The sequence below is a fragment of the Melanotaenia boesemani genome, chromosome 9 (assembly GCF_017639745.1).
Source record: "Melanotaenia boesemani isolate fMelBoe1 chromosome 9, fMelBoe1.pri, whole genome shotgun sequence".
In the NCBI taxonomy this organism is placed as follows: domain Eukaryota; kingdom Metazoa; phylum Chordata; class Actinopteri; order Atheriniformes; family Melanotaeniidae; genus Melanotaenia; species Melanotaenia boesemani.
Genome location: NC_055690.1, coordinates 32,762,631 through 32,788,815, shown reverse-complemented (window position 1 = coordinate 32,788,815; position 26,185 = coordinate 32,762,631). Strand labels below are relative to the sequence as shown.

Genomic DNA, 26,185 nt, shown 5'->3' with positions numbered 1-26,185 from the left:
AATGGTCTTTTTAAAACACAATCCTATGTAATTTTCTTCCATTATAAAACGATTTAACCTTCATCATGTTGAAACTAAGGGTTCTCAAACCTATATAGTAAGTTATATAAATATATATATATATACATATATATATACATACATACATATATATATATATATATATATATATATGTATATATATATACTTTACATAATTGCATACAAAGTGGTCAGACAAGTCATTTTCTCCAATGCAGAAAAAGAGCTAAAAATGTGCATTTAATAGACAAGAAATGGAACGTTTACCACAATTACTGATTTTTGGAGATGATGTGATCTGAAGCTTTTAGGAATGAAAAAAAAAGAAAAACATTTCCTGTGCTGTCAACATGCAGTTTCTGGTAATGTTTATTATTTTGCCTAATCTATTCGGAGGTTACAGATGCCTTTAAATGCAGCCCACGAGATCCAAAAGTAGACAAAATCAAATTTTTCAGAACATTTCATTGGACAGGGGAATACCTACAACGTGCTCTGCAAAGACTGCTCAGTCCTTTCTCTCTACTCTGTCTCTTAACATTTGCTTTTATAATAATAATGTTTCTCCAACTAAATCCAGTGTCTTCCTATATTTCCCAGTTGAGAATATAACCAAATCAAACAATTAACATTTATTTAAACATCATAAGGTAACTAAAGTGCTTTACAGTACAGATAAAATTAGAATAATCATAGAAAAAACAAACACATGAAGAAAACAGATTTTAAAAAAGTGAAAAGCTGGTTCAACTGTCACCATATTACTGTGCTTTTATTCAGTAAATAAGTTTAAGTTCAGATTTATTGAAGTACTAATTAAGTTGGGGGGCATTGTTTATGCAATAGTACTTCTAAGGTGCAGTGGTTTAAAGACCTTAGTACCTGCATGATAAACAAGAATGTCTGCGAGATAAGATGAGATAAGGCTGTTTATGGCTAAAAACAAATACAACATTAAACTGACTTCTAAACAGACCTGGAAGCCAGCGAGGAGAAAAAACCTCTGGAGTAGAAGTGTTTTACTCTTAACTGAGGGAGAACTAGCACACACCAACATGGAGTGCATGTCAATAATCTAGTCTTGAACTGATAAAAGTATGAATATCTCTTTCGTGGAGAAGAGGTTTAACTTTGTCCAGAAGACAGAGCTGAAAGAAACTTTCTCTGACAACAGAATCAATGTTTGTTGAATTTCGTGCAGCTGTCAAAAGTAACTCCCAGATTTTTCATTTGTTTAAAACTTGAGACCAGAAAACCAAAATTTGATGTCACCCCTGCAAGACTAGAAGTGGAAAATAGAATACGTTCAGACTTCTCTTTATAACTCCATATAAAGAAAACAAAATGTCCCATTCTTTATTTTTCTTCAATTTCTTGCAATGCATAGGAGCATATACAAGCCTAAACATGTTCAATTTGTTACAAAACAGAATGAAGTGGGTACTTGGTTAAATAACCTTAGACAGTGAAAGTGCTAAGTAACTTTCAAACTCAAACAACTTAACAGAGCTTTCTAAGTATGAGACCAATCACAGACTAAAATGTTCATTTAGTTTTTATCTGTATCTCAAGTAATGATATGTGCTATGTTACGGCCGCCTGTCATTTTTCCTAAAGACTCTCTCCTGTTGTATGTAAACGCTTGTGTGCCATCGCCCACTGGAGATTGGCTATGCTCAACACACCTTGCTTCCTGCCTGCTGAGGATTGGCTCCATGCACCACACCTTCGCCTCCTGCCAGCTGATTGGTTAGTTGCCTGGCCAATCATCAACATTGCAGCCACACTGGCGAAGTATAAACCAGCTGCAGCTGTGGACCTGTTGGCAGCTGTTTGGACAGTCTGCGCTTGGCTTGTGAACTTTGGTTGTGACCGTGTGCTTTGCTTGGTGGTGGTTTTGTACAGCAGGATTAGTGGTTTTTTGGTTTCCAATAGTGTTAAAACTGTTTGGCTTTTGTGTGTGGTCTTGTTTTCTTTATCTTGGTTCTTTTGTTTGGTGATGACTTAAAGCCCTTTTGGCTTCTTCTTTAGTTATATTTTTTTAGATTATTGTTAAATGTTAGAATGTGTTGGACTAGATTTTAGGTTTGTATTTTGTATATAGTAATTTTGGTTGAATTTAGATATTGGAGCTGCTTCCCTTTTTGTTAACATTGTAGGCCAGTTTTTCGTTCACCCTTTTGGTTATTCTCGGTTTTGCTTCTTTTACTGGCTTTTTTTTAACAGCTTCGCTACCCCCAACACGTGACTCACCACCTTTTGCTTTGTATGGTTCCTCATTTCTGCTTGCCACAATAAAATCTGTTAACTCCCATTTTCCCCATCTGTCCACAATTATCTTTTTTGTTACGCTATTTCATACCCCTGTACTGGGTCATAACATCCTTAAACAGTCGATAAGACTGGAGTTGTATATAAATAAAATTCGCCCAAATTAATGCAAAAACCCTTTATTTCTTTGATTTTACATGCCAGCAGGTTGCAACATGTTCAAGAGTCAGAGTGACTTTCCTCTTTTTTTTTTGTTTTCCTTTTCACTGATAATCAGGCGAGGGTGCATTGGATTGCAGCAGGTCACATGGCTCACCTGTGTCCCACTGCTTTCCTCCTGCCAAATCCATTATATATGAACACAGTGTTCAGGTATGAGAGCCAATAACCACAAGAGAGTGAAAACAGAACAAAGAAGGTCACAAGAACACAGAGTGTGGAGACATTATGGAGTTTTCTGCTACAGTGATCTTAGCTGGGCTGATCTTTGCTCTGCTGTGGCTGTTTACTGTTAAAAACAGTAAGAAGGATCGTTTGCCTCCGGGACCCTTTGCTTTTCCCCTCATAGGAAACCTGCCGCAAATAGACAAGAAAAGACCATTTGAAAGCTTTCTTAAGGTGAGTCTCAACATGCATTTATTTACAGTGACAGCTTGAGAAAATCAGCACACATGGCTTGGTGTTTACGGCTTTACAAAGAAAAAAGTCCTCTAGTGGGTAGTTATTCAGTTCTTAATTTGTCTGCACTCTTAATTTTGTACATAGACACACTGCCCGTTAGTGATGTGCAGATCTATACTGATATTGATACCCCCAATATCAGTGTCACTACACTCATATGAAGTATTAAAAAAAAACAAAAAAACTTTTTCATTAAAGTTTTCTTCAACACCACACAAAGAAAAGTTGTGCATATACAGGAGCATGCAGGTACAGAGACAATGGAAACAATAAAGAAAGAAAGCAAGTAAACCAGCTTTTTGTTTATTCATTTAAACAATTTTTACATTTAAGAAAAAAGTATGTTTTTTTTTGTCTGTCCTTGTGATCGGGTCTTCTCTGTTATCTCTGTTATATAACCACATAAAAAACCTTACATAGAAACGTGTGACCTGTCTTTTAACATGGTTTAAAAAATGACAGCATCAGTTTGGAACAATAACTTGTTGAAGCTGAAATATCATCATTCATGCAATAATTATCCAATCGGAGGCTTTTCCTTTTTCTTATGTAATAAAATGTTGATCAGAGTGTGTCTTATTGTTTCATATGGTTGCTTCTGTGTTTTTTACCTTTAGTTCAGTGAAACCCATGGACCTGTGATGACATTATACCTGGGCTGGCAGCGGGTGGTTGTCCTGGTGGGGTACGATGCAGTGAAAGAAGCATTGGTGGACCAGGCAGATGATTTCATAGGCAGAGGGTCGGTACCTCTTATAAAAAAAGCTACCAAGGATTATGGTAATAAAATATTTTTATTTCTGTCAAAGCTGAGACTGTTATCTGTCTGCACTTATTCTAAATCTAAGACCACACATCGCTGGCTTTATCATCAATTCAAGCCAATTCATTGTGATTCTTTTACAACATTTCATGTTAGTCCTATTTATAATAGCTGTGTTCATACAAGCCAAGTCATAGAAAAGAATTACCCTGCTAAGGAAACCAATAGTTTACATTGAATCTTGACTTTGATTCAGTCCTCCATCCTGAGCTGCACGGGGTGGTAGGCAAGGGTGGAAAAGACAAAACTTCCCTTCCAACAGGAAGGAAAAACCTTGTCAGAAACCAGCTCAGGGAGGGCGGCTGTCTGCCTCAACCTTTTGGGGTGGAGAGGAGAGACCAACAGACATCACAACTTTTAGCCAGAAGACCTGCTGAGAGAGAAGAGGAGAAATACATGTTAATGATGCCAATACAGCCTTAAATTATTTATACATGGAAAATTAAAAGAGAGATGAAAATGGAAGGAAGTGCTCACTGCATCATGGCAGGATCTCTAAGGGATGGCTACATCTAAGGTTGCCAACTTTCATAAGTGAAAATAAGGGATGCCAACCACAGCTCCTAAGGGCCATGACCACCACGGCCGAATTCCGTGGGTTGGGGAACCCACAGCAGTGGTGTGTTTTATTTTTTACCAGTGTTTTAGTAAAGGGGTGATCAAAAAAGCAATTAGTTATACTTAAAGCTTAAAATGCTTTATCATCAATGAACACATTGATTATTGTTCAACATTATTGCATATTTTTCTGCCCTCGCCAGGATGTAGAGGGGACTTCTAACTTGGCAGATAGCTAAACAGTTTCGTAAAAAACCTCCAAGAGTCAGCTGTGAAACTGTAATACAGAAATAAAGAAGAACATATCACATTGTGGCCTCTTTGTTTTAAATAAAAACATTCTTTAATATACATAACACAAAATCACTGACGATTAGCTTAATGCTAACGTTACATTAGAAACCCTATAGACGGGCTAACGCTAATGCTAGCATTGATCGCAGTTAGAAATTTACACACAAACGGTAAGTTTACTTACTGGCTTATGTTCCTCCTAGGTACAACTGAGGAAAACTTGAATGTATATTAGAAACAACACAAACTCTGAAGAAACTTCAACAAAAATAGACAGTTCAGCAACCTTAACAATCCCCAGACTCTCTTAAAGGGGTGGCACACATATAAAGTGCTGTTAATTAGGCTCCATAAAGCTGTAATAACATGCATCCCTATTTAACATACAAGAGGAAATTACATAACAAAATACCATATGCACACAACTAAGTTATTGCACAATCACTTAACTTAAAGACATACTGTATAATCTACCAAGCAGTAGCACCGGTAACTAAAGTGTAACGCAGGTGCTTCTGACCAACCAGTAAGAGGTGGACAAAAATGTGCAAAGTCCAAACCAAGTCAAAAGATAAGTTTATTACAAAAAAAGGAACACTAAAAAAAGGGATAAAGTCTTTAAGTGCAGGTGTGCTGCTAGCCCTGTTAGGAGGGGGAAAAAAGAGTCAGGAGGAAATTGGGTCCGTTACTCCTAGTCATCAAGTATGTAGCAACGCGCTACAGTCGGCCAAGCGATGCTTGTGCTTTGGCTGTACTTGGGGTCAGACAGCCCAGACCACCAGCTCAGGCCCATACAGTTCCTCCTTCTAGGCAAAACCAGGATCCCCCTCCGAGCACACCTGGACACAGAGTTCACCACGCCACAAAGAGGAGAAGAAAAGCATAACCATGAAATGTCTCAATATAACCCCATTAAATAAACACAAGAATAAAATAAGTACCGGTACAATGTGTGTTATGCCAATCTGCAGTTACCTGGACACAGAGTTCACCACGCCACAAAGAGGAAGAACATTGTGTGTCTGCTGCTTAAATAAAGTAGTGCTCCCCTGAGCAGATTGAAAACACCTGGTTCACCACACCCACAAACACTCCCACAGCAAACCACACAAAAGAACATAGGCTGATACAGCTCTACCAGGTTACAAAAGGACATCTGTATGTGTGAACAAACAATGCATTTTTAAAATATAAATATTTTATTTATTTATTTTTTTGAGTTATTTGACAGGGACATTGCATTTGTACATAGTCACAAAATATTGTAGCTGATGCCATGCAGAGTTTTTAGCCAAAGCTAGTTCTCAACTCTTGTCCCTGGTTGGGCCTTTCTACACTACATTACAATTCATTAAAATACATTAAAATACACGTATGTCTTACAAAACCTATATAAAACTAACCTAAACACACAATACACAATCTATAATTACACTGAGAACTTAATGTAACTTTAAAAGTTAAGTTATATTTTAAAAATAAACGTTTTCTCTGAACAACATTTATTTATTAACTGTTAATCCATTAGTCTGACCTTTTCTTTAAATGGACATATATATAATATTTATAATGGCCAATAGTACTGTATATTAAATAAATGATCATTCATTCAACTTTAAAAAGTCATCATCCTAAATTCCGGACATGGATCAATCATGACATGATGTCTCACACCGGATCAGTCTCAGGAGATGGTTGGGGGATGAAGAACTGGGACACTGATGCTCTAGTCTTCTGTGTTCTTACGTGTCTCCAGTGTTGCTCTCCTCATGCATGATGTCTGATGTCAGACAGCCCACCGCGCCAAACATGCGCATGTGCTCTGTTAGGAAAATCTGTAACTCTGAGGTGTTTTATATACAACACAGCTTGGTCACGGTGAGCTTTATATGTGATGAGAAAATTTTTAAATTCCATTCTGGATTCAACATGATCTCCCTGCTAGTTCTCCTAGGAACCCTCGCTGCAGGATTTTGGATCAGCTGGAGACTTTTCCGAACATTTTTGGGACAGAACATCAAAGTTCAATAAAATGTTGTTAATATATATTTTTTTCTGCTTTACTCTTATCTAAAACTGTTTCTTACCCAGATTTTAAAAGGCACTACATAGATTAAAATGAATTTACTTGTTTAAAATCTGCCATCTCTGTCTACTTGCAACCCCTGCATTTCAGTTCACTTCTTTTCTCCTGACAGGTATAGGGGTCAGTAATGGGGAGCGTTGGCGACAGCTGCGGCGTTTCACTCTGACAAGCCTACGAGATTTTGGGATGGGACGTAAAGGGATGGAGGAATGGATTCAAGAAGAGAGCCAACACTTGAGGGCTCAGATACGTTCATTCAAAGGTGAGTTTTCATTTGTAGCAAAGACACTTATTTAAAACACACCTGCAGTGTCACGTACCACGAACGTAGCTTTCATATCAAAAGATGCTGTATGACCAACACTGGGAAAGTACTGTAGAGCCTGGCAGGACGTGTTGATGAACAGGTGCGGCATGTAGGCCGCCTTCAAGACAAGCGGTTGTGGGGGTAGGACATACAGTTAATGAGCTGGGGGTGCGATGGAGGATCGGGGTGGAGTGGGGGATGTCGGTATGGCCAGCAGTTGGTGACTCTTGAAGCGCATCCACTTATGCCTCTGGGGAGGTGTCAAAGAGCCAGGATGCTGACGTGGTCGGGCATCGCCCATTTATGGGGCCGACCTGTCCCTGTGGAGGGCCACCCGTCTTCCCCCAAGTGGCAGCTGGACCCTGTACACCACCTCACCCAGTCTCTCTAATACCTCATAAGGCCCTAACCAGTGACAATCCAACTTAAGGCACCAGCCCTTCTTTCTCTTTGGGCTATACACCCACACCAGGTCTCCGGCTTCGAAGTTCTTCCACTTGGCTCTCATGTAGTAGTTTCTTTTCTGTCTCATGCCAGCATTCTGCAGCTGGTCGCGGGCAGAGACATGAGCTAATTCGGTCCTGAAGTCCCTTAGCGTACTCCGGTCCTGGTGGTGCTGTTGGTGTGTCTGGGGGTCTGCCAAATGCCATTTCCACTGGAGTTCATAGCTCCCATCCCAGCATGAGAAGCACAGGTGTGCATGATGTGGAATCCTGCATAGTTGATCTGTACGCTAATAAGATGAGGGGGAGGTGCATGTCCCAGTCACACTGGTGTTCCGCACTGAGGCGAGTTGTTTTGCCATGGACCTGTTGAACCACTCGATGAGTTCATCTCTCTGAGACTGTAAAATTGTTGTCCGAGTCTTTGCATGCCTAGATGCTCACACATGGTAGTAAACGCTCTCGACTCAAAATTTCTGCCTTGGTTGCTATGAATGGCCTCAGCTGCCCCAAACCTGGTGAACATGGCTTCCACCAGAGCATCTGCAATAGTCTCTGCCTCCTGGTTTGGTATGGCATAGGCTTCTGGCCATTTAGTGAAATAATCCATGGCTGCCAACACATAACGATTTCCTTTGTCTGTGCATGGGAATGGACCCATTATGTCCACAGTCACCCTTTCCATTGGGGCCCCCACTGCCAGCTGCTGAAGCTGGGCAGCCAGCAACCACTGGGTGCACAGGGCCGCTGGAACATGGTGTCAGGATTAGTATGGTGTGCTCCAGCTCTGTACTCATAGTTGGCCAGTTCCTCGAGCCAGCGCACAACTTGACCCTCTGGCTCCTTGAATGACATTAACCACTGGAGGGCTGAGTGGTCAGTTTTGACAGTGAAGGGTAGGCTGCACAGGTGGTATTTAAAGTCGCTTATCTCCCTCACTATAGCAAGGAGTTCACTGGGTGTCACACAATAGTGGCGTTCGGCCTTGTTGAAGGTCTTACTGAAATACGCCACCACTTTTTCCCCTTTTGGTCCAGCTTGGCAAAGCACCACCCCCATACCAACATCACTGGCATCTGTGTCCAGAACGAATGGCAGCTTAGGATCTGGTGGGGGGAGAATGGGGGACTCCATCAAAGCCTTCTTCAAAGAGCTGAAGGCCGGCTCACACTCAGGAATCCAAATAAAATCACTGTCTCTATGCTGCAGGAGGAACAGGGGCGCAGATATACAAGAGAAGCCACACACAAACCGCCTGTAGTAGGAGGCTAGTCCAATGAAGCTCTTTAGCTCTCATAGGTTGATGGAAACAGGCCAGTCCTTCATAGTCTGCACTTTTTCCTTAAATGTGCTAAGGGTATGAGTCTTTCTTGGTTACGCTGTTCAGCAGTCTGTAATCAACACAAAATGTCATCTTTTGACTCTTGACCGGCACCAGTCTGTCCATCCCTGTTGATGTGAGCTGCTGGTCCAGTACCTGTAGTTGTACATCAACTGATGCATGCAGCGTGGGGGACAAGACGTAAGCGGCATGCACTTGGAGTGGGAGATCAAGCTGTGTATCTGCGGTTCTCAAGGTTGGTGAACTTTGGGTCTGTGAAGGAGCGAGACCAGCATGTCCTTCCCCACATCCAGCACACAATGTGCAGCCTGCAGGAAGTCCAGCCCTAGTATACAGGGGTCCTGCACCACTGCAATCCACAACTTGAAGTTTATCATGTCCCATTTACACAGACCCCAGGGCGTTTCCCTGAGCACCAGCATGCTCGGAGCACCAAACACTAATATGGCCAACATGTCCACACACCCAGCACACTGGGGGGCCTTGACGAGGACGGGTGTTGCCATGCACAGGCTGCAGTGAAATAGCACAAATTAGTTCAGTTAATTCCGCTGCCCATGCCAGTTTCTCCTGGCCCATGTATTCCTGTGCTACAGTCCTCACGACAGGGCTGTCATCCATGTTAGTGTTTTCTGTGTTTCCAGCTCCCACCACCTCACATTCCAAGGCCAGCTCCAGTGCATCCTTCATAGTATGGGGATGCGCCAGTTGTGCCTGTATGCGTAGCTCTCTAGGAGTTATGGCTCAGATGAACTGATGCTGGGCCAGCTCTGTACATCCGTTGGCATGTGGGCGTACGACATTCTGGTCAGGGTTTATATGTAATCAGCCAACACATGGAGCGTTTCTTCAGCCTGTCTCTGCCTGCTCGACAACTCAAAGCGCAGGACACTCAGTTGACTGCACTGTTCAAAACTACGTTGAAGAGCCCCAACTAAAGCCCCATAATCATCACCCTCAGCTGGGCTAAGCAGCAGCAAGCATGTCAATGCCTCGTCTGTAAGACACAGGGCCAGTTGAAGTGTTTCTGACCATCCGGCTGCCCGAGCCAACAGTTCAAATTGGGCATGGAAAGCCTTCCAGTCTGCTTTACCGTTGTGTTTGGGCGTTTTGACTTGGAGCTGGTTGCTATTGGCACTGCTATCTTTGTTTACATCCTGTTTCACACCATTCTCTGCAATTCCCGCACACTTCACCATGCTCGACGAGCTGAAACTGGCTTTTGCGGCTAGCCTCCTAGCTGTCTGTCTCAGCCGAGCCCTATATTCCGTAGCACAGTCAAACTCCCACTCACTCTCTGAAATATCATCATAATCAGTGACCAGCTCCTCCTCTTTAATTCCCAGATGAGCGCTGGTCCTATCGCGCCACCTTCCATATCCTCTGTGGCTGATGATGTAGTTAGCCGGGTCCGGGCTAGTCAGGGCTAACATAGAATAGCAGGGAGGAAAAAAAAAAAAATACTCCGGTGCTTTACTTCTGACACCAATGTAGCATCTGGCAGGATGTGTTGATGAATGGATGCAGAGTTATTCTGAGAAAAGCAGCTTCATTGAAACTAATAGTTACTGTTTGCTGTTACCACGCCGAACAACCAGCCACAGCAAAAAAACAAACAGGCAACAATGTCTACCCTCTCTCTTGCAGGCTCCTTCTGGTCTCTCTCTTGCTACCCCGCCCCTTTCCAACGACATACTGTCTTAACCCCACACACACACAGTATAACTGTCTGCTAAACTCATAGAACATTTAAACATGTAACATTAGCAGGAACATCACTATAGGATTGCTACAGTACGTACACCCAAAACTATTAAGAAGTATGAATCTGTGCGTATGCTTGTGTAACGGGGGTAGCACTCTTGCACCGCCCTGTTTGGGCTGGATAACTAGTTCTACAGAGGAACAGCTGTCAATCAACACACCAGGTTAGGATGAGATATGTACAGTTTATTAACATAGGCTAAAAAGCCCGCACTAAACAAACAAACAAAAAAAAGTCTCTTTCAAGCCTCTGACATCCAAGTCTCTTGGATATCAGAATGGAGAATATCACCACTGATGGTGCCGCTAATAGTCAGTTTTCATCCGTTCCGACCAGTCTTGTGTTTTCCCGGTTAAAATCCACTACAAACAATGATAAAAAGAAGTCTATTAACAAACCAAGGCTAAAGGGAAAAGAACCAATTAAAATCCAATCCAGGACAACTGGTAAAAATGGTTGTTGAGCGATAGACTGGATAATACGGGTAAGAGAGTACTTCACCCCTCCTCGTGTCTGACCGGGTGTCCTCTCGTGTCCGTCTTGGCAGGGCCTCCTCCAATGCTTGTTGCTCCGTTCCGTGATTCCTGGTTGCACCCCGTCATCACGCTCCATTATGGTCCCACTATGGTTTCTTTAGTTACATTGGCACTGACAAATTTATTGATTATTTAAGACAGTCAAAGTAGTGATTTGATAAGTGTTGTTATTTTTTGTTGTTGTTATTTTTTTGTTACTTTTATGCAAAAATGAGTGTTGGGAGTGTATCATTCTATCAGGTGGAACTTTCTTTTGGGAGTCTGTATCAGACCTTTGACAGACAGCTAAGCTAAGCTTGAACGTTAGCCTGCCCCCAAGCAGGCTGACGTTCTGCAGAAATTTACCCTCTTGTTATTGTTGCCCTGTTAATTTGAGTTCTGTGTTTTACTGCCTTTGTTATGTTTAGATTCAGACACTGTTGGGATTTTCAGTTCTGTTTGAATGTTGTTTGAATGTTAAAGTCGGCACTATTAGTGCAGTGGACAGTACTGAGAGAGACACAGTTATGCCAGATTAGAATGAAATAAGGTATCTTGGATAAACTTAAATCAATCACTTGATACCAATTATAACAAATTTGTGATTTGGTTAAACTTTTCTCTCTTTTGTTCAATGGTGCTTCTTACCATGAATTTAACAGTGTATATAGTATGAAAGTTTTCAGATTAACAATAATGTCCATATAGTTGCTGCTGTAAAGTGATAATACAGAGTATTGTCATTTTTGAAAAAGAACTTTCTTTACTTGGAAAAACATTTGCACGATTGACAAAGACCTTTGTCAGCATTTTTCTGCACAGTAACTTTTTGTCTCTAGTAAGAACATTAGTCAGATGAGTTTAGTTTTTTTTTTTTTACTTCCAGGTGAAGCTTTCAATCCTGCAATCTTGTTGAGCCGCACTGTGTCTAATGTGATCTGCTGCTTGGTATTTGGCCAGCGGTTCACTTATGAAGACAAGCAATTTCTGAACCTTCTCACAATCATATCAACAATTGTAATGTTTGACAGCAGCCCGTCGGGGGTGGTAAGTAGAAGCTTTTCTTCCATGTTTGTTTAGTTTAGTTTGCAAATGCCATTTCAGTAGAAAGTTGGGAAAACTTAGAATAGAATAGAACAGGCATGTCCTTTATTGTCACTATACAGAATGTACAACAAGCTTCTCCTTTCCAGTGCAAAATCATGTCATTAAAACTATAAAAATGTAAATAACTAATAAGTATATAATATAATATAATATAATATAATATAATATAATATAATATAATATAATATACTTGAATTCCCCATCACCAAGTAGGCAATATTATACAGAACACAACATAGCACAACTGCACAGAGCACACAGACACACACACACACACACACACTAAAAACCTATAATACTTAATAATAATTTTTTATATATCACATGGAAATAAATGGCAAAATAAATGCCAAATTGTTGTAAAAGGGCAAAATAAAGACTTCATATAAAAAGAAAGACTTTTTTAAATGACCTTATGTGGGGGAAAAATTAATAATAACTTCCTACAATGATCCAGATAAAAAGGGCCATTCAGGTTTATTAAAACTTGTGCACGAGGAGAGAGTCATACAGAGTTACCAGCATGTCTGAAGAGTCTCTGAAGAGGAGAGGTGGGTTGTCTTTTTTATCTGTGGGTTGGTCTCTTAGGGCACATTCACACCAGCCTTTTTGATTTGAATCTGAGGCCGTTTCTCTTGGAAAGTCCACTTTGTTTGGGGTATTGTGAATGTGCAAGTGGACTCTGATTCGTTTCAAAGACGCTGACTCGGTCCACCTACAAATGTGGGTCTTGACCCTCTTCAAACAGACCAAATACAGGAAGTGGACTATAAAACAAACTGCATTGTGGGTTCAGCACACGGCATCGTGGGTAAACACAACCAAATGATAAGCTGGTGTGTAACAGTATCTGGCTCTGGATGGTAGAAAGTTGGTCAGTGAAGACATTGAAAATCTGAAACAAATGTTGGATCTAAGTATTAAAAAATAATTTGATGATAACAGTAATGATAATAAAATAAACTTAAAACTTTTATTGCATTTAAGAAACAAATGACTGTATTCTCTACTGCTGTACTAAAGTGCACACACAGAAAAAGTGGAATGTTTCCACAGCTGTACAACATCTTCCCCTGGCTCATGGAACATCTTCCTGGACCCCAGCACACCGTTTTTGCCAATATCAAGGAGATCAGACACTTTGTCAAGATGAAGATCCAAGAGCACAAAGAGACTCTGGACCCCAGCTCCCCGAGAGACTTTATCGACTGCTTCCTAATCCGAAGTGATCAGGTTGTAACTTACCATAACATCTTCAAGTGCACCGTTGCCTGAAGTTGTTGGACACATGCTGCACTCAAACTGCATTTAAATAATTTAAATTAGTAGAGCATCCTCTTACTATTTCTTTCTTTTAGGAAAAGGATAATCCAGCAACAGAGTTTCACTATGAGAATTTGGTCTCAACAGTGATTAATCTGTTCCTGGCTGGAACGGAAACCACCAGCTCCACCATCAGATATGCCATCAGTGTGCTGATCAAACACCCGGACATACAGGGTGGGTCTGTTAGCGTTAGCTGCTCATGTTAAAAGACCAAATAAATCTGACATGTGGGTCTACACACACAAAGACATCAGAGTATTGGGGAAAAATCTTGCAGTTTTAATCTGATTTCTTATAATCAGAGAATAATGATAAAGGATAATAGATTTGGCTGTCTACATGACCATTTTAATCATCTCAGGGTTCTAGAATAGCATTCTGTGTTCATTACTTTATCAGAGAAGAATGCCACCATGATAACAAGCCAATTAAAGGCAAAGGATGTGTTCTCTCCTCTGATTGGCTCTGATCAGCAACACTGTGTTGGTGTGAAGTTGTGACCAGTGCATAAAATTGGAAACAGTTAATATGTGTAATAATGTGGAATTTGCTAAATCAGTGTGATCAAAACAACAAATGTTGATTGGTTATCCTGACTTTCCTAACAACCATTCAGAATAATACATTTTTCTTGACATGCTGTATTCCCTTACAGAATATATCCACTCTATATAAACTGTGGTCAAAATAATGAATGTTTACTAGTTATCCTGTCTTTCCTAACAACGTGTTTACATTTATTTTCCTTCCTCCAGAGAAAATGCAACAGGAGATCGACACTGTACTTGGACGGGATCGATGTCCCAGCATGGAGGACCGGAAGTCCCTCCCTTTTACAGATGCTGTCATCCATGAGGTGCAGCGTTTTCTGGACCTTGTCCCCTTCAGTCTCCCTCACTGTGCACTGAAGGACATCTCCTTCAGGGGTTATACAATCCCCAAGGTAGATATACTCATCAGCCAACCAGTCTGAGGCTGACCATTGACTTTTAAAACATTGTAGAATTAAAAAAAATAAGCTTGTCTCAACAGGACACTCTGATTATACCTTTCTTGCACTCTGTGCTGAAAGAGGAAAAGCATTGGGCAACTCCCAGGTCCTTCAACCCCCAACACTTCCTTGATCAGAATGGGAACTTTAAAAAAAATCCTTCATTCCTGCCGTTTTCTGCAGGTAAACCAGCTGAGAAGTGATCACTTATCACACCGGATGACATCATTTTGAGATCTTACTCTTTTTGACTGTCTCCTCACAGGGAAAAGAGCCTGTGTTGGTGAGTCTCTGGCTCGCATGGAGCTCTTCCTCTTCATCGTATCCCTCCTGCAGGGTTTCACCTTTTCCTGCCCTGGTGGACCTGACAGCATCAATCTCGTTCCAGAGTACAGCAGCTTTGCCAACTTGCCTCGTATGTATGAAATCATTGCCACCCCACGGTGAAAGGAAACGCTTCACTGATCACTATAATGTTGATGTTTGCTCATATAAAATACTATATACATCTACTTTGGGCTTTTGTATAAATTTCAATCAGTTCTTCTTAATGTCTGTATTATTCATGTAAAAAAGGCCCAGCCTCTCAGCTACTTCTGCCTAGAGACTGACAAATCCTTTCCAGCAGCCAGTCAGAATGCAGGCTCAGCCCCACGTGACCACATCTCACCAGCCTGACTCGTAACAGCGCAGCGAGACAGAGTGAGAGCGGAGAGACCGCAATAAGTTTGAGAAAGTGTTCAGTTGTTCCCTATCTCGGACTCTCAGGGTGTTTTTGGTGTTGTGTGCGTGTATATAAAACGTAAGTGACATGTTTAGCTTGTTTTAGTAAAGTAGAAATGGTTTTGTGCATTTTCACCAACTAACTGAGTTATTGATGTCTGTGTGCTTGTGGTAGACTAGTGACGCAGCTATATCTGAAACACTTATCCTCGATATGTCCGAGTGTCATTTGGTGTGTAATTAGTTTAGTTTATGCCTGCCTTTCAGTTAATCTGTTTAAATTACTATATTAGTGCTAGTTCAATGCAAATGCTGGGTAGGCCGCTCTGTAATAGTTATAAGTTATAAGTATGTGCCTTATTCGTTGTATACTGGAATATTTACATGTTCCCTTTTCTTTCTGTATTTTTTGCAGAACCGCACACACACACATCCTCACACACCCATCCACACACAAACCTAAACTTGAGTACAATAAATAAATCTTTAAACTAAGACATCTGGTTCAGTCCCTTTTTGGGAACACCCTGCAGCAGGTCACATCCATACAGCACCCACTAGTTTCTCCAATTCATATTATCTGCCTTCTTTTACACAAAAATCAAATGGATTCTATGTATGAAATTATATTATAAAATAAAGTCTTACAACTAACATTCCTTGGAAGCGAAATGGTCTTTTCAAATACAACCCTATGTAATTTTCTTCCATTATAAAATTAACATCATGATGATGTAATCATCTACATGTTGATTTAAATAGTATTACTTGCTTTCACAAATAAGAAAGAAAAAAACTTAAATTTCGACTTAAATAGGATTTATAAATTTATTTTGTTTGTTTGTTGGTTTTCATCACCTTTCATGACACAAAGTAGTTTATGGATTGTTTTACCAATGTTACCATCTTGGCTTTCAGAGCTAGTAATATGCATAAAATAAATATCTGAGAGCTGAATGAATGAACTTGGAACTGCTATTTATAAAAAATAATGCTGACACAATTCAAACACTTATTTTATTTAAAAGAAAAAAGAAATACTCACCCTTGTAGTCAGAAGAAAAACATGTAAAAACATGTCTGCTGTTATTTTAGGCAGTTCAATCTGAGGGAGTTTTGGAGAGAGCTTCAAATGTCTGAACAGCAGACTGCAGATCTAAAAACTTCTGCACTGACCTAATTTCTCAACACATTAGTTTGGAGTTTTTTTTATTTCTTTTGTCTTGATATACTGCAATAACATTTATATAGTGTTTATTTTCTTCTTACCATGTCATGATTATTTAAATGTGGGGACTTTCTCTCCAATGCAGAAAAAGAGCTAAAAATGTTCAATTAATAGACAAGAAGTACACAACACTAAGCGTTTACCACAATTACTTTTGGAGATGATGTGATCTGAAGCTTTTGGGAGTGAAAAAAAATTACCCAGACCATTAACATCAACATGTAGTTTCTGGTGAAGTTTATTATTTTGACTAATCTGAGATATTCTAAGGTTGCAGATGCCTTTCAACACAACATTATTTTCCAGCCAATCAGGTCTAATAGTGGACGAAAACTCAGTTTTCAGATCATCTACTACCCACAATGTGCAGTTCAGAGACAGCCTGGTCCTTTCACTCCACTCAGTCTCTAACATTTTTTTTCTAATAATAATGATTCTCCAACTAAATCCAGTGTCTTCCTATATTTCCCAGTTGAGAATATAACCAAATCAAACAATTACCATTTATTTCAACATCATAAGGTAACTAAAGGGCTTCACAGTATAGATAAAATTAGAATAACAATAGAAAAAAACAAACACATGAAGAAAACATTTTAAAAAGTGAAAAGCTGGTTCAAATGTCTATGGCAATGTTCAAATGTTTATTCAACAAATAAGTTTAAGTTCAGATTTATAGAAGTACTAAGTAAGTTGGTGGGCATTGTTTAAAGAATGGTTCTTCTAAGGTGCAGTGATTTAAAGACCTTAGTACCTGCTTGAAGAACAAGAATGTCTGAGAGATAAGATGAGATAAGACTGTTTATGGCTAAAAACAAATACAATATTAAACTGACTTCTAAACAGACCTGGAAGCCAGTGAGGAGATAAAAGGTCTGGGGTGGCAGCGTTTTACTCTGAGGGAGAACTAGCACACACCAACATGAAGTGCATGTCATTAATCAAATCTTGAACTGATAAAACCATGAATATCTTTTTCTTGGAGAAGAGGTTTAACTTTGTCCAGAAGACAGAGCTGAAAGAAACTTTCTCTGACAACAGAATCAATGTTTGTTGGATTTCATGCAGCTGTCAAAAGTAACTCCCAGATTTTTCATTTGTTGTTTAAAACTTGAGACCAGAAAACCAAAATCTGACGTCACCCCTGCAAGACTAGAAGTGGAAAATAGAATACGTTCAGACTTCTCGTTATTATTCCATATAAAGTAAACAAAATGTCCCCTTTTTATTGTCTTTATTGCAACATGTTCAGCAGTCAGTGACTTTCAAATTTTTTTTTCTTTTTACTGATAATCAGGTGAGGGTGCATTGGATTGCAGCAGGTCACATGACTCACCTGTGTCCCACTGCTCTGCTCCTGCCAAATCCCTGTTAAATATGAACAGTGTTCAGGTATAAGAGCCAACAACTACGAGAGAGAGAAAACAGAACAAAGGAGAACACCAGAGCAAAACTTGTGGAGACATTATGGAGTTTTCTACCACAGTGATCTTAGCTGGGCTGATCTTTGCTCTGCTGTGGTTGTTTACTGTTAAAAGCAGTAAGAAGGATCGTTTACCTCCGGGACCTTTTGCTTTTCCCCTCATAGGAAACCTGCCGCAAATAAACAAGAAAAGACCATTTGAAAGCTTTCTTAAGGTGAGTCTCAACATGCATACATGTGCATTATTGCATTTTAAGGGTTTATTATGACAGCTTAAGAAAAATACCTTTGCTGTTATTCAGGTCTGAATTTGTGTGCACACCTTTACTCGCACATCGCAGAATGAACACACCACCAGTCAAAAGTTTGCACACCCTTACACATTAGATGTAATGAGTAAGGATGTCTAACCCATTCACATCAAAAGCAAATGGTTGCTTTTGTCTTTTGTGCTTTTAGTTCAGTGAAACCCATGGACCTGTGATGACATTATACCTGGGTTGGCAGCGGGTGGTTGTCCTGGTGGGGTACGATGCAGTGAAAGAAGCCTTGGTGGACCAGGCAGATGAGTTCGTAGGCAGAGGACCAGTTCCTTTTATGCAGAAAGCTACGAAGGGATATGGTAATAATAGATACCCCTTTCTATCTAAGCCAAATTTGTTACCTGTTGATCCAAAACTCAGGTGCAATAGAGAAGTTGACTTACCTGGTTTTTTAAAAATCTACTTTGCACTACTCACCATTGTTTCATTTTGTTCCTCATTTTAAATGTTTTGCTTTTTATTTAAAGCTCTTTGTGACCCAGGTTTTTAAGCGTTTTTCTACATCTCAGTGAGCTCACCTTTGTCCTGACAGGTATAGTGATCAGTAATGGGGAACGCTGGCAGCAGCTGCGCCGTTTCACTCTGACAACCCTACGAGATTTTGGGATGGGACGTAAAGGAATGGAGGAGTGGATCCAAGAAGAGAGCCAACACTTGAGGGCTCGGATACGTTCATTCAAAGGTGAGTTTTCAGATGTAGCAAAGTTAGTTATTAAAAATATAGCTGATCTGAAACTATTTCTGCATGTTTCAGGTCGGATTCTTTCATTTGTCCTCTGATTAACCTTACTTTCAAACTTAAAACCTGTGTTTCAATCCTGCAACAGAGATTATACCATAACGTTCCATGGCTGCAGTAAATATAGTATATACATGGCACATGCATCTATAAACCAGGAGGGTAGGGCGAACAGGCAGGTAGGTGAGGTATTTAACGGCGATAGGAGGAGGAAGACTGGAGGTGGAGGCGAACTGGAATTCCGGAGCAGCAGAGCAATGCACAGGAACAGTGAGATAATCTGGCAAGGTTTGGTTGCTCCTGCAGTCCTCATAAAGGGAGGGTTGATGGAACACAGCTGCGGAGGCAGGAGCAGACCGGACTCCGCCCAAGGCTTACTGAAACCAGTACAGCCCCACCTAAAGCTCAGGAAAGGGAAGGACAAGCAGCAGAGCCGTGACATCCCCCCCACCCCCTCAATGGCAGCCCTCCGGTGCACCGGAAGAGCCCTCCTCGCTAGACCGGCGGAAGGCAGCGATGAGAGCAGGGTCCAAGATGAACCGACAGGGCACCGAAGAAAGCTCCTCAGGGCCATACCCCTCCCAGTCGACCAGGTACTGCAAACCGTGCCCCCGGCGACGGACGCCCAGGATGCGGCGAACAGTATAAACAGGATGCCCATCCACCAACCGGGTGGGTGGAGGGGGACCGGCCGGAGGGCACAAAGGGCTGGAAGACACAGGCTTAAACAGGGACACGTGGAAAGTGGGATGTATACGGAGGGAGGCCGGGAGTTTGAGGCGGACCGAGGTGGGACTGACAACCACGTAAGGGCCCACAGACTTGGGGGCCAGTTTCTTGGAGGTGGATTTCAGGGGAATGTCTTTGGCCGCCAACCAAACCTGCTGTCCAGGTGCGTAATGCAGGGCAGGGATGCGGCGTCGATCGGCCAGACGGCGATTGTGTTCAGTTGTGCGCCGCAGAGCCACATGAGTCCCAACCCACACACGACGGACCTGCTGGAGATGATGCTGAACCGAGGGGACCTCAAGCTCCCTCTCCTCCTCAGGAAACAGGGGAGGCTGATAACCCAGGGAAGCCTTGAACGGGGAGCGGCCGGTGGCAGAGGAGTTGTAAGCGTACTCAATCCAAGCCAGATGCCGGCTCCAGGTGGAGGGACTGTCAGAAGCCACACAATGGAGAGCGGCCTCCAGCTCCTGATTTAGACGCTCTGTCTGTCCATTGGACTGGGGATGATAACCAGAGGATAGTGAGACCTTGGAACAGAAAGACTTCCATACCTGGGAAACGAACTGCGGTCCTCGATCCGACACTATTTCCGAAGGTATTCCATGTAGGTGGAAGACGTGGTCGACCAGGAGGTCCGTAGTCTCAGAAGATGGTGGAAGTTTACTAAGGGGAATAAAATGGGCTGCCTTAGAAAAGTGATCCACTACGATGAGAATAACAGTTTTACCTTGTGAGGAAGGCAGGCCAGTAATGAAGTCCAGAGCTATGTGGGGTGATTAGCCCCCTCCAACCAGTGTCTCCATTCCTCCAGTGCTAGTTTTATGGCCAATAATTCCCGATTGCCCACATCGTAATTTTGCACAGCTGCTGACGAACGTCGGGAGAAAAAAACGCATGGATGTAGCTTACCCTCCAACTCTGACCTCTAGGACAGTACTGCCCCCACCCCCGAGTCGGAGGCATCCACCTCCAGAATAAACTGCTGATCAGGGTCTGGCTTAATGAGGACAGGTGCCGTGGTGAATTACTCTTTCAGTCGCTGGAATGCCAGGTCAGAGTCTGGGTTCCAGCTAAAGGGGATCTTCACAGAGGTTAGTTTGGTTAGAGGAGAAGCAACTGCACTGTAGTTGCGAATGAACCTACGGTAAAAGTTGACAAATCCCAGGAATCTTTGGAGCTGCTTGCGGTTGGTATGAACTGGCCAGTCTACCACTGCTTTAATCTTGGCTGGATCCATCTTCACCTGCCCGCCTTGGAAGACATGACCAAGAAAGGTTATGGAGGCGGCGTGAAATTCACACTTCTCTGCCTTGACATACAGCCGCTTCTCAAGCAGCCTCTGTAAAACCATCCGAACGTGCTGACTGTGTTCCTCAGGAGTCTTGGAATAGATCAGGATGTCGTCTAAATACACAAAAACAAACAGGTTCAAGTAATCTCTCAGAACATTGTTTATGAGGGCCTGGAACACCGCCGGAGCATTAGTGAGACCGAAAGGCATGACCAAGTACTCAAAATGACCTAGAAATGTGTTAAACGCCGTCTTCCATTCGTCTCCCTCACGGATCCTGACTAAATGATAGGCCTTGCGGAGATCTAGTTTGGTGAAAATGGTCGCCCCTTGGATGGGCTCAAAGGCAGAGGTAAGGAGTGGCAAGGGACAATTGTTCTTAATATTTATCTTGTTAAGACCCCGATAGTCAATGCACGGTTTAAGGCTCTTATCCTTCTTTTGCACAAAAAAGAAGCCAGCACCTACCGGTGACGACGAGGGCCTAATTATTCCTGCTGCTTGGGACTCCTGGATGCAGCGTTCCATAGCGCAACGGTCCGGACGGGACATGTTGAACAGTTTGCTAGTAGGTAGGGGTGCCCCAGGCAGAAGATCTATAGCATTGTCGTAGGGAGAAGCAGTTTTAGATAATAAACTAAAACTGCTTTTTCCATCTTAGAAATATTGCAAAACTGAAATAATTTCTTTCCACCAATGACATGGAAGCTGTTATTACAGCTTTGATCATGTCAAGGTTACTCTTAACTGCCTGTATTATGGTGTCACTCAGGCTCTTTTATCCAGTCTGTAGCTGGTTCAGAACTCAGCTGCCAAACTTTTGACTAGTACCAAAAAAGAAAAAATATAACCCCTGTTCTTGCATCTTTCCATTGGCTTCCAGTCAAATTTAAACTTGATTTTAAGACTTTTCTGTATGGTTTCATGGCTCTGAATTAATTGCACATCTCTGACCTTCTCTCTCTGTACACTAATATCAGACCTCTGAGATCTTGTGAACAGCTGCTTTTAGCTGTTCCCTGCTCAAAGAAGATTGTGCCTTTGTGGGGCGGGCCCAAAGCTGTGGAAAAGTATTACATTGTCAAGTAGATGTGCTAGTAACACTTTTAAGAAACTACTGAAAATGTATTTGTTCACATTGTCTTTTAACTGAAACTAACTCCTGTTCATTTAACTAATTTTAGTCGGATAATTTGTGTTGCTTTTAATTTTCATTTTTATTGTGTATCATGTTATTTATAGCACTTCAGTTAACGATGGTTGTTTTAAATGTGCTTTATAAATAAATTTGATTTGACTCGACTTGACTTCCTCAGCATTTTTTAATCTCTTGAGAATATTTTTTTGTCTCTAGTAAGAACATTTGTGAGACAATTTTAGTTTTTTCTTTTTACTTGCAGGTGAAGCGTTCGACCCCACTTTCTTGTTGAGCCGCACCGTGTCTAATGTGATCTGCTGTTTGGTGTTTGGCCAGCGGTTCACTTATGAAGACAAACAATTTTTGAACCTTCTTAGCATCATAAATACAATTTTAAAGTTCCTCAGCAGCCCATGGGGTGTGGTAAGTAAAAGCTTTTTCTCTAAGTACACATAATATTTATTTAATACTTTGGGTTTTATTTGATTTGTTTAAAAACCTATTCAAAGAATACAAATTCATTTTTAGAAGAAGTTTTTTTGATATGCAATAAAAACTGAAATCTCTAATTGGTTAATTAATTTTAAACTTTAACTGATAAACACAATGACGGAGTATAAGTAAGAAAGTGGAAACACATCTACTCTGTAGTCAACTAAAAACAGAAGCATCCACCCAAGGCTTTGTCTCTAAGTCCAGCGATGGTCAGTGAAGACACTGAAAATCATTACTTTGAATAAAATGACCAACTTCCCAAACTTCCAACTTTTCTGAAGATGGGTCTGTATAGAGAACATGTGCACAGAAAATTGAGATAAATGCCCACAGCTTGGTCTGAATTTGTTTCCACAGCTGTACAACATCTTCCCCTGGCTCATGGAACATCTTCCTGGCTACCAGCACACTGTTTTTGGCAATGTCAAGGAGGTCAGACGCTTTATCAAGATGAAGATCCAAGAGCACAAAGCAACTCTGGACCCCAGCTCCCCAAGAGACTTTATTGACTGCTTCCTCATCCGATCTGATCAGGTGGGAAAGAACATTCTTGTACAGTTCTGTGTAAAAGTCTTGAGCCGCTCTACATTTTTGTATATTTATCCTTTAAGCAATCAGATGTTCTCCAGCTTTCTGAGGGACTTGGAAAACCTTTCTTCGGATACTTTCTTTTTACGTATTTGTCAGTCCAGTTCTTGTATCTGACTGACCATTTTCACAGGAATGTGGAGTTTTTCTTTCTTTTTTTATTATGTCGTTGACCTATGAATTACTCAAACATAAAAAACATCTAACTCAAAGAATGAACCGATGTTGTATCTACACTAAACAGGCAAACTGGCAAAGAATAGATTTTAAATAGGGTATTTTGTTTGAAGCAGTATTTTACAGTTGTTCCCATTTGTTCACTGAAATATCCGACCAACAATCAATTCCCTCTACTTATACTAAATTAAGTCTGGAAGCAACAGGGTCAAGAGGTAAACCTAGAAATCTCTTTCCATCTGATTCTGGGAGATCCAAAGGCAGTCCCAGGCTAATAGGATATGTAATCCCTCTAGTGTAGGGGTGCCCAAGTCAAGTCCTGAAGATCTACTATCCTGCAACTTTTAGATGCAACCCTTCTCCAACACACCTGAATCAAATGAATGGCTCGTTACCAGGCATCTGCAGAGCTGAATCATCTGTGGAGGAGGGAATAGAGCCATTTGATTCAGGTGTATTTGAGAGGGGTTGCATCTAAAAGTTGCAGGGTAGTAGATCTCGAGGACTGAACTTGGGCACTCCTGCACTACACCGCAAGCGAGACAGCGGTGAGGAGAGTACGTGAGTGAGTGCGTCATGTCATCAAACCCTACTTACAGAGAGGAGAAACCTTATCAGCCATCCAAGATGAGGCATGTTATTTTTCTGAATGCCAACCTGCACTGAGAACATTAATGCTGCTTTCTTGAGGTTGGTTCTCATTCTATTTTGTGGATTTGTTCGCTGCTTTTTGTTCATTTGTGCATTGTAAGATTTTTGTTGAAATATTAAACAAAAGTAAGTGGTTTTGTTTCAGCATAAATGCACAAAAGGAGGCAAATATAAGGCTTCTTGTAAAAAAGCTAAACACAAACGGGTTTTCAAAACACAAACCATTAATTTTTCAGAATTTAAGTTAAATTATGGGGCTAAAAAAGATGCTAAATTAAGATTAGTTTGGGAGCCAAAAGAGCCGGCTCTTCTTTGGGAGCCCAGCCAAAAGAGCCAGCTCTCTGAAAAGATCCCATCACTACTGGGCATGCTCAAAAAGTCTCCAAAGTGAGGTGACCAGGAGGAAGCAGTTTGGTCCCAAATTACGCACTTCATGGAATGATTTCCTGTGTTCCTCAGTGGAGCATTTATGTGGTATCAGTCTCTCACTGAACGTACTCCTGTAACCAATCAGCAGGTTGTGAAGTGGGTGGGAGGTATTGTTCAGTATTGTCTTGATAACCCTGATTACTGGTGGCACAGGACAACAAAAAGCAGTTTGATCCCCAGTTACACACTTTATGTACACATACCTTGCACCAATTCCCTTTAAACCATAAAAGAGAATAAAACTTTAAACAAACATTTGCTCACCTCAGTTTGTTTTTAACCATGTAGAAGTCATTTTTGAACTGCAGAAGCAGATCACCATGAATCTGTTTTTTCCATGCTGCTTACACCCACGAGTGGCTCATTGTCTTGATTTCAGTCTTTAATGTGCAAACAACAAGAACTCTTTATAAGACAGAAAATCCTGGCATGTATGTAGAAGTGATGTATAAAAATAAAACCAAGTTTCAGTCTTGTTATATTTTCCACTTGCAGTTCAGTCACACAATGCTGACCCACAACCTGTAAGAGCAATGATCTGCATGATGTTTGACAACTCATTTATACTGGTAACATGCTGCTTCTAACAACTTACAAAATATCACATAACTATTCCAATCTACCCTGACTCAGTTAGAAATACAAATAGCATCACCTGTGGTGAAAAATAAAACAAAGTAAAATGTCTGATACAGAAATAAAATAAAAAAATTAAAGTCCACAAAACCATCAGCTGCAACCACCAGAACAAAACTCCTCCAAAATCAAAGGAAATAGATGGAGAAAGTGAGTGAGGTTTCATTTCAACTGGTGATCAATTGAGAGTTCTGCTCCGTGTTAACACAAGTATCCAAAACATAGACCTACGGGTCTGATGATGCCATGAGAAAGAAGATCATTGGCATTCGGCCCACGGTGATACAGTTTACACTAATGGACCATCTTATGCTGGAACATAATGATATTGATAATCCATATCTTGTAGAGCAATTCAGTACTTGGGATCAGGGAGGCTGTTTCTCCCAATCACATCCCTCCAGGTTGCTCTATCATTGCCTCATGGGCAGTGAAGTCTATGAAAAATACAGACAGATAATACAATTTAACAGTTTTTAGGTGCTTTAACAAGATTATTTAAATAAAGATATATATAGCATGCTGTGCAGTGTGTCCTTAAAACATATTAGGAGAGGGGACCAAAGAAGAGGTGCCAGGCCTATAAAAATGTCTACAATAGATTCTTGTGATGAAAGAGATGTCCTTTAAAACAGAAAAACATCAGCAATGACTGACTCAAGACTTAAGAGATATATCTGGAACTGCAATTGATCCATTTACTGTTGGCCAAAAGGCTCATCAAAAATTGTCTCCATGGAAGGGTCAAGAAGCCATTCTTAAAGAAGGGAAAGAGGGAGAAAAGGCTGAGGAATGCCACATGACAACAACATTGGACTGAAAATCATAAGGTTTGATGGAAGGATGGAGTGTCCCCAGGGCCTAACATCAATTTATTAAGGCTAAGTGGGATCATCTGGACAGAGAATGGAACAAAGAAAATCCAAAGAAGAGCTTCTGAAGGTCCTTCAAAAAGCCTGGAGAACTATTCTTGAAGTCTATGTTAAAGAACCATAAGAGGGTTCAGGCAGTGTTGAAGAATATAACTGTTCAGACCAAATATTTACTGCAAGAAATTCTGTATGTTTGCACAGAATTAAACAGAT

The 26,185-nt window shown here is 41.0% G+C and overlaps 3 protein-coding genes across 5 annotated transcripts in view; all 3 read left to right on the top strand.

Annotated features, from left to right (window-relative positions):
• Window positions 1-26,185, top strand: part of LOC121645883 (cytochrome P450 2G1-like) — a 35,367-nt gene that overhangs the window by 7,373 nt on the left and 1,809 nt on the right. Inside the window, exons 1-6 of one of the 3 annotated variants that reach the window (XM_041994644.1) lie at window positions 15,209-15,332; window positions 18,070-18,119; window positions 18,364-18,526; window positions 18,760-18,909; window positions 22,387-22,547; window positions 22,977-23,153. In XM_041994644.1, coding sequence (XP_041850578.1) covers window positions 18,388-18,526; window positions 18,760-18,909; window positions 22,387-22,547; window positions 22,977-23,153 — 627 coding nt within the window. In that variant the 5' untranslated portion in view covers window positions 15,209-15,332; window positions 18,070-18,119; window positions 18,364-18,387. Of the gene's footprint in view, window positions 1-15,208; window positions 15,333-17,778; window positions 18,120-18,363; window positions 18,527-18,759; window positions 18,910-22,386; window positions 22,548-22,976; window positions 23,154-26,185 lie in introns of those variants that run through there. The other 2 variants (XM_041994642.1, XM_041994643.1) reach the window with 2 other exon arrangements.
• Window positions 76-21,774, top strand: LOC121645886. Its single transcript, XM_041994648.1, has 3 exons — window positions 76-80; window positions 5,272-5,276; window positions 19,125-21,774. The coding sequence occupies exon 3, from the start codon at window positions 19,224-19,226 to the stop codon at window positions 20,169-20,171; it is 948 nt and encodes a 315-aa protein (XP_041850582.1). The 5' UTR covers window positions 76-80; window positions 5,272-5,276; window positions 19,125-19,223; the 3' UTR covers window positions 20,172-21,774.
• LOC121645884 (cytochrome P450 2G1-like) lies at window positions 2,604-15,106 on the top strand. Its single transcript, XM_041994645.1, has 9 exons — window positions 2,604-2,910; window positions 3,591-3,753; window positions 6,847-6,996; window positions 11,993-12,153; window positions 13,270-13,446; window positions 13,572-13,713; window positions 14,295-14,482; window positions 14,572-14,713; window positions 14,796-15,106. The coding sequence occupies exons 1-9, from the start codon at window positions 2,740-2,742 to the stop codon at window positions 14,975-14,977; spliced, it is 1,476 nt and encodes a 491-aa protein (XP_041850579.1). The 5' UTR covers window positions 2,604-2,739; the 3' UTR covers window positions 14,978-15,106.

Coding starts and splice junctions, on each gene's coding strand:
- LOC121645884 (XM_041994645.1), top strand. CDS start 2,740: ATGGAGTTTTCTGCTACAGTGATCTTAGCTGGGCTGATCTTTGCTCTG. Junction 6,997..11,992: donor TCAGATACGTTCATTCAAAG/GTGAGTTTTCAT, acceptor TTTTACTTCCAG/GTGAAGCTTTCAATCCTGCA. Junction 12,154..13,269: donor ACAGCAGCCCGTCGGGGGTG/GTAAGTAGAAGC, acceptor ATGTTTCCACAG/CTGTACAACATCTTCCCCTG.
- LOC121645886 (XM_041994648.1), top strand. CDS start 19,224: ATGCACAGGAACAGTGAGATAATCTGGCAAGGTTTGGTTGCTCCTGCA.